The following is an 8,529-nucleotide window of genomic DNA, read 5'->3' as shown; positions in this document are numbered from 1 at the left end:
TTAAAGTTTAATGGGGTAGAATATTAATAGCATATTGTGGGAAAACTGATATTGTTGATGGGGGGGGGGGGCAGCCACCAGTATCATCACTTAATGATGAGAGAGGGAGACACAAGGCTCTAAATGACACAGAGGAGGAGGAGGGGATTGTGGGAGATTAAGTGAGCTCTGTGCTGTATGTTACACACTGCAAAGCACTGCAGGATGTTTGCTGAGCGTCGCTCTCATTTGGGACGAGGAGAACGCCAGTGGGGAGACCTCGAACTTGGCTGAGGAGGAAGGCGAGAGCAGTGCATTGTTCCTCGAGCGCCTCAGGAGGAGGATCTGAGAAGCAGATAAGGATTAGGGCAGCAATGTTGTGAGTAGTCATTGATGGGATGCAACTTCGGAAGAGGAAATGCGCAGGAAAGTAGGAGTCTCATGTCGTTGCTAAGCAGTTTGCTTTGGATTTGTGGATTGGAAGAGTTTTTTCCTTTTTTTTTAAATCTTTTTTTTTGCAGGGAAGAACAGGATTAGCTAAGAGAGCCAAACTGCTCACTTGTCTGAGAGTGGTATGAACTTTTCCCCTTTCTGCTTTCATATTCTGACAGACTTCACAAGTCACTAGCAGAAAATCTGCCTGAACTGATCTCTGATAATGTGCAATGTGAAGTCAGCCCGTATCAACTGAGAAGAAACATCTTTTTCAGGTGAAGTATTTCCCTCTGCAGGTCTGGCTTCTAAACACTGAATGTGTTTAAAACTTTCCTATTTAGTGGACAATGATCTCATGATCTCTGGTTAATTGATGTAAATTTTGTGAATCATTAAAAAAGAAAAGCCAAAAGTCCCTCGTTTCAGCTTCTCATGTGAATTATTTCTGTTTTTTGTCGTCTTCTCTGATAGTGATGTGAAAATCTTAAGGTTTTAGACTGTTTGTCTGGCAGAACAAGACATTTCAAGGCTTTGAGAGAACATTTGAAGCATTTTTCACAGATGTTTTCTGACATTGTAGAGACCAAATGGTTCATTGATTAACCAAGAAAAATAATCAACAGATTAGCAGAGAGTGAAAATAAATGCTGCAACCCTACAAAGATTAGTGCACCAAAAAATGTGTACTATTTCAGTGTGCATACAAACATCCCTAAATAGTCTGAGGTGAGTATTTGTGATTCAAAACTGAATTAGAAGATTTTTCTGAGGCAAAAGGGATTTTCTGCTCCTACATTAAAGCATTTTTCATCTTCTGCCATAGATACTGAGGCTTCCTGTGCGGCATTAACCTTGAAGTCATCTTACACGTCTATTTAACGGTCAAAGTAGCAGGTGGATTGAAAAAGAGTAGCTTTTTAATAGATGCTGTTTCTTATCTGATTGTTATCCAACCAGGGAGAGCTCCACGGATTAGAAACCTTGGAGGATCCGATTTCCAGAAACATGACCTCTGGACTATATCCAGGCTCTCTGCTGCTGCTGCTGCTGCTCTGTCTCCTCCACGTCTCTGAGGAGACCTGTCCATCCATGTGCCTTTGTACATCTGACACAGTGAGCTGTAGCTCCAGTGGTCTGGCCAAGTTACCTCTCTCCCTTCCTTCCTTCACCGTCACACTCGACCTCAGCCACAACCATGTGTCCTGGCTTGGTCCGGGTAGCTTCAACAAGATGTCCAGACTAGAAAACCTCCGGATGGCCCAAAATCAGCTTAGCGCTCTGGGCCACGGGGTGTTTCACAACGCCTCTGGCCTCAGGCATCTTGACCTATCCTCCAACAAGTTGCACGTGGTGGAGCAGCACTACTTCCAGGGGCTGTGGAGGCTGGAGGAGCTCCTTCTTTTCAATAATAAGATCACTCAGGTGGAGGCCAGCACACTGAGTGGTCTGAGCAGCTTGAAAAAGGCCTACTTCAGCCTCAACCAGATCACACACTTCCCATTCTTCTCCATCCAAGACCACAGCCATCCTTTCCTGACAATGCTGGACCTCTCATCCAACCGAATGAGTCGTCTGCCCTGGGAGGATGTGAAAGCTTTGCCCGGGTTGGTGCAGCGGGGGCTGTATCTTCACAACAACTCTCTGATCTGTGACTGCTCCATGTACAGTGTGTTCTGGCACTGGGATCTGAGGGGTTATGACTCACTGAAGGACTTTACGGACGAGCACACCTGCTCCATTTATGGGGACCCACGAGCATCTATCCGGTTCCTGCAACACACCCGCTTCTTCCACAACTGCACTGTGGAAAAAGCCGTCTCGCAGCCCGTGACCGTGCTCCTCTCCAACGTGTTGGTTTCAGAGGGAGACAGGGTGCGTCTGGACTGCCAAACATCCCTGAGCAGCACAGAGCTCTCATTTACGTGGCTCTCCCCCAGCAAGGGGTACATCACCCAGACTAGCATGAATGACACGCTAATTAGCCTGTTTCCTAATGGCACCTTGGAGATCCAAGCAGCCAAGGTCAATGACTCAGGTCTGTACGTGTGCACAGCTGTGGATATTAAACAGGCACTGAATGCAACTCGCGAGGTGACTGTGACTGTGTTGCTGCCTGCAGGAGAGTCATTCAACACTGGCTACACCACATTACTGGGCTGTGTGGTGACCATGGTTTTCATCCTCATGTACCTCTACCTGACTCCATGTCGCTGCAGCTGCTGCAAACAGCCCAATCCTGTAGTTATCCCCATTGCGACCTATGACCCCAGCACCCTAACTTCTGTTTTCTCGCCTTCCGCAAGACACCAGCCCAAAATCCAAACTAACAAGCATGTAGCTTTCATGGAGCCCATGATAAGTGAAGAAGGAACAGAATGGACACCTGAAAGCTGATGCTGATCAGGGTAGCGTTTCTTTTCCTTTATTTCTCGACAATAGAAAGAGAACACCTTGGGACAAATCAAAACTCCTTACTCAGGCATTAGCGTTGCGATGTTATTAGAAGTGAGTGTTAACGCTGTAAAGGAAAAAAGAACATCATGTCTCTTTCCTAACTGTCAGCTGCAGTTAAAAGGCCTCCTGAAAAGAAAAAAAAAAAAAAGCAATATCTCCTGTTCCAATTCTCCTCTTCTCTGTCATCTGGGCCGCTAGTCGAAATGAAAGCTTCAACTTTGGTTTATTACAGTCAGTGTACTGACACTGCAAAATCAGAGTAGAGCCATTATCAGCCCTAAAATCAGCTAATAACTTCTCTGTGTGCTCAGGTATAGCAATAGAGGGAAATATTTCTCCCGGGATCAGAGAATGAATCTGGCTCACTTTTCACACAAAGTGTTTAACGAGGATTAAAAGTCCTGGAAACGGACTGGAGGAAGTAAGTTCAGCCCATCTTAGTGCAGTTGAGGTACTCCGTAATTAGTGTGGCACTTGCACTGCATTATGCTGAAAAAAACTTTAAATATATAAAACATATATCTTATAATGGGCACCTTCAACATGTAGAACCTCCTGAAAACTTCTGTTCCCTGTTTTCCTAATAAAGCCTTCAGTCCCTTTAGATCAATTGCCCACTCTTCTAACATAGTTTTGGTTTTGAAGGAAATTATTATAGCCACTATCATATAAATCAAGAGGAATTAAGATACAGTAAGAAAAGCACTGAATGTTTCTGCGCAGACGCTATAGCTTTAAGCAAACATTTAAAGTCTTATCTAGCAGAAAACAGAGGTGCATCCTGCAGTGATCCATCATACATATACATATCTCACACAAACCTGTTGCATTAATCTGGCACCTGAAAACAATGACTCTCTATCAGCGCTGTGCTTATCTGGCAAATAGTGAAGTACAGAAATCAGGAGTGTCAACAAACCAAAAACCAACAATTGGACTGCTCTTCAAAAGACACCATCTCTTTGATCAAACACAGCAGAGCACTTTGAACACTGCGGAACAAACACAACCACGAAATTTGAACTGAAGTGACAAATACTTCAAGCAGCTCTGATGCAAACCCCGAGGGGGCCCTTCCTTTGTATTGCTTTGGGACTGTGTTTTTTTTTTTTTTTAATTCGATGTAACATGCTTTAAATGACAGAATTACACACTGCAACAACAGAGATGAAAGATGCCGAAGAAGGCCTTGCATGCACTGCCACAGAAGAACATAAGTGTGTGGGCTGAGAACATGTCGACGATGTTAAAGACGAAAGAGAGCATATGGGTGGTCGGGGATGAAGAGATACTCAAAACCTGCTGAGACAAACAGTAGCCTCAAAAGAAAAGAAAAAATCAATTTCTCAAAGTCCAAGCATCTATTATGTTTTGAGATTGTAGTTTAATCTGAATGCACACACTGGGTGGGAATAAGGATTGCATTGAGATTGCATAGGATTAGATGTAATCCTTCATATAATGTCAGAGACAAGTTGTCAGTAACCACACATCTCACAAAGGAAAGCATGTCATTAGAGCAGGGCCTTTGATTACTTCTAAATCCTTAATTAAAATTTGACTCCTTTCAACCCCAAGGAAAATAATGTTGTTGTGCAACTTGAATGTAATTTTGCAGACAAAAAAGGTGGAAATCTACAGTCAAATGGGCAACTGCACATGAAAATGGGAAAAGCTCTTTGACAGCACTGACTTTCATCACTATTAAACTCTCAGGGATTAAGCAAAATCCGTTAGACTAAGAGACCACTGTATTGTAATGCACTCTGTTTAATCATACTACTACTGACTTTTTTTTATATTTAGCAAAGTTTGAAATGTTTTCATAACGGTAAACAACACAATTTAAATGGCCGAACAAAGATTACGCAACATGTCGCCATGTGCCCATGTGATGTAACATCTTCTTCTATCTGTGTCTGTCATGATCTGTTGTTTTTCAGAGACATTACATGGTGATGATGGGTTGGGGGTTACGTTTTAGGAGATTACCGCAAGGATATAAAAACAGGTGCTTTGTCGAGTTCAGTGTTTTTAAATCCCTCTAATCTGGTTGCGCTCCCTGACACAGCACACACAGCTGGGTTGGGATGCATTGTTTCTGATATGATTAGCAGATGGGTTAAAACACAGAGGACATGATTTCAGCCTTTCATGAAGGGCTTTCTATTTCACTGAGGGTCCACAGGTGACCCTGGTTATGTAAGCACACTGCTTATTTAGGAATCACCCTCAGTGTAGGCAGCATGGCAGTTAGAATGAGCGAAGTTAGTATCCTGGTATCCGGCATTTTATTTTAACCTTGTGACAGCAAGTACTTTACCTACAATGGGAGGCCTCAGCAGTGCATTTTGAAATAATAGATGTATAAAAAGCACACCATAAATCATCATCAAATTGTTACACACATTCCTGCTCATGTGAGGTAAGTCAAGGGAGGCAGTTAACAGGAGGCAGTTTGCTTGCTGAAGTCAGAGGCATGACAGTATTCCCCGTTTTCATATGTACATGTTATGCCTGTCACTTTTTTCTTAGAAATTCAACGTTTGTTTAAATGCGTGAAAACATTTTGTGTGAAATAGGGTGTTCGAACTGGAAGGACCTGTTTGAATGAAAAATTTTGTCTATGAGCGCATCAAAACTTTCAAAGTAGTTTGCCCTGTGGTCCTGCAGAGGCTTCACTATCAACTTTCCCCTTTTGCTTTCCCTTTTTATCTATGAACTAAGCTAATGAAATAAAATAAAAAAACGGATAAGGGCACTAGTGAGCGAAGCTGTGCTAATCAAGTAATCATGACGCCAGAGCATGCATGACAGCTAGCAGCTAGCTATATAGCAATACACTATAGCGTTTGCATTCAAATTAGTTTGTCACGTGCGACATTCACAAATGAACAGATAATCCTACTAATTGCACTGTAAAATAACATCACAATTTTCAGTCTACAGAGAAAGGCACAAGCCTATATGTCTCACTCATTCTGCTGTCTGCAAATCATCCTGAAACCACTCAAACAAAACACCCAGATGTAAAGCAAGGACCCCTTGATGCTTGAAAAGATGCCCTTCTCAAAAGCAAAACACTCCATCAGGCTTCAATTAAAGCATGCACTTCTCTTTCCAGATTAATTGTTTCCCCTAGTTCAGCTGGGCTCCCAGGGATTCAAAATCATCTTATTCAAGAATCTAATTACTGTGAAAGGGGAATTTTACTCTGAATAGCACAAGCTGAATTGCTTTCATTTGTGGAGGGCTGCCTTGACTGTCAACAGGGGCTATTACTGAACTGTCAAAACAGTCATCAGGCAGTAGTGGAGGCATCCAGCTGTGGCAGACACATACACAGATGCTGTGATACCCACATAGACAAGCTCAGTGGGTCCAGCGTCACCAAATCAACTAAAACCCTTATTTCATTCTAACTGGACACTTAACTTGGAATATGTGCTTGAGAAACACACACACACATATACTGTAGACTGTATACTGTAGATCTTTTTAGGAGGTAGGCTGGGTGCTTCCCAAAAAAGATTATAATAAATGTGGGCTGCTGCACAGCAGACAACAGGCTGTTTATCATACCTCTCCACTGAATATGAATGCAGGACTGTGATTTCAAAGCAGCTGGATGTTCAACAGCATTCTGGTCTCAGTCAGATCACTGTGGGGCACATTGTGCATGAATGCATCATTAACCAAATGTATAGATCTGTCACACTTCATTGCAAACAAACAAATGAGCATATGCAGTGATACAACCTGCCATTAGATCGGGGAGCAGTCTCCTGGCTGTCTCTGCATCTCTCTGGGGCCGTTATGTGTAAGTAGAATATAGTTGGATATTATAAGATTTGACAAGTTCAATTATTCAAAGTTTTTTAAGGTTCATACTGTGGTTCATAGGCCCATTTCTACAACTTCCGCTTGTCATTTTATTCTTCCTTAGTGTTCAGCCTGTGTCAATTCATCCACTGGCTTTATTGTATTATGTTGTAATGGTGGTTCCCTTGTTATTATCTGTCACATTTGTCCACTAAAAACACAACAATTAACTTTGATGGAATGTGGCTTTATTATTTCTATTAAGAAGACCTTTACTGTCAGAGACAGTATGGGAACCCTATCTACGATGTCTTATAGTGTTAGTGATACTCAGTAATGTACTTTATGGTACTATTTTTCAGGTATACTGGCAGCATGGCTCTAGGGATGGGAATGTCAGCCCATTGTTTGATACCACTTTGGTCCAGACTGAAATATCCCCATTAACGTGAATGGATTGGTATAAAAATGTGTACATACATTCATGCTCCCTAAATGATGAAAGCTACTACGTTTGGTGATCACCTGACTTTTTCTGTAGTACAACTATGAGGTTGTCATGGGTTTTGAGTTAAATTGGATTGCCATGAAATGAGGTACACGCATCCATGTTCCCCTCAGGATGAACTGTAATAACTTTGGTGATCCCCTGACTTTTCATCTAGCGCCATCATCAGGTCAAAATTTTAATTTGATCTATGAGCAATTATCCTAGAAACTAATGTTATTCCCATCAGTCTCAGCTGTACTTTGTGTTTAGTACTAATTAGAAAATTTTAGTATGCTGGCAATAGCATTTAGTTAAAAGCACTGCTGTGTTTAAGTACACCCTCAGAGAGCCTGTGAGGGCTGTAGACTCTCTTTATAGTGTCACTATGTTTTTGAATATTTCTAATATTCGATATTCATATATACAGTATGCTGCAACTATAGCCTTCTAAAACATTACTTGATTAGGTCCTTTTTCTGTGGAAACAGCCACTCCCATTGTTTTTTGTGTCTAACCACACAACACAGTGTTACAGGTGTCTACAGGCTGTAGGAGCTTTACATAAGATGCATTACTTTTCCCTGGTCAAGCCCCATTAAGAGGCAATGTTACCTCATAGCCTGCAAACTACAAAGAAGAAAAATCACAGTGGAGACTGGAGATTTTACATAATCTGAGGTGTTGAGGCACATAACAAAACCCTACATAGGAACCTCTTCAGGTAACACCCAAACCCCGGTACCTCCACGCCTCACTGATCTAATTTGACCAACCGTGCAAACTGTGCAAAGTAAACATGTCTTCTTGACCTACTTATTATTTCCGCTTACTTATGTCCTTAGCCAATGAAATCTGCTGTCTTTTTTTAAAGATCGAATCCAATGACAATGTGTATGTTGAGAGGGGTTGCATGTAATGTATGGAGGATGAAGTATTCAGATCCATTATTCAAGTAACGATGCCAACAGTCCTGGAATGTACCAAATTACATTTATTCAAGTTAAGTATTTAAATACAATTTTGAGGCACCTCTTGACTTGACTATTTTCATTTCGTGCCACTTTATACCTCTCACCACATTTCAGGGAGAATATTGCTTATTTTACAGTTTTTGTTGTTGTACATGAAAAACATATGAGGAGTGTATAAAATGTGATGCAATACAATAACATTAAAAACTAACCCTAAATGTGTAAAGTACCTAACCTGTTTTGCAAATTTTGCTTTTTTTTTTTGCTTTTGTTTTTTTCCCTTCAGTAACATAATGATTGCAGGACTTTAATTTACAATGGAGTATTTTTAAAATATGGTATTTCTATTTTTACTTAAGTAAAAGATGTGAACATGTC

The 8,529-nt window shown here is 41.3% G+C and overlaps 1 protein-coding gene across 1 annotated transcript; it reads left to right on the top strand.

The window, feature by feature from the left end:
* Positions 1–210: 210 nt before the first annotated feature.
* LOC139620708 (amphoterin-induced protein 3) lies at positions 211–3,016 on the top strand. Its single transcript, XM_071476504.1, has 2 exons — positions 211–689; positions 1,372–3,016. Exon 2 carries the CDS (start codon positions 1,420–1,422, stop codon positions 2,806–2,808), a length of 1,389 nt encoding a protein of 462 aa, XP_071332605.1. The 5' UTR covers positions 211–689; positions 1,372–1,419; the 3' UTR covers positions 2,809–3,016.
* The last annotated feature ends 5,513 nt before the right edge of the window (positions 3,017–8,529 follow it).

This window comes from Trachinotus anak, unplaced genomic scaffold, assembly GCF_046630095.1.
Source record: "Trachinotus anak isolate AG129_WGS33_773 ecotype Australia unplaced genomic scaffold, CSIRO_AGI_Tana_v1 ptg000004l, whole genome shotgun sequence".
Classification (NCBI taxonomy): Eukaryota; Metazoa; Chordata; class Actinopteri; order Carangiformes; family Carangidae; genus Trachinotus; species Trachinotus anak.
The sequence above is the reverse complement of the archived record's forward strand: the minus strand, read 5'-3'. Positions and strand labels throughout refer to the sequence as shown.

Coding starts and splice junctions, on each gene's coding strand:
- LOC139620708 (XM_071476504.1), top strand. CDS start 1,420: ATGACCTCTGGACTATATCCAGGCTCTCTGCTGCTGCTGCTGCTGCTC.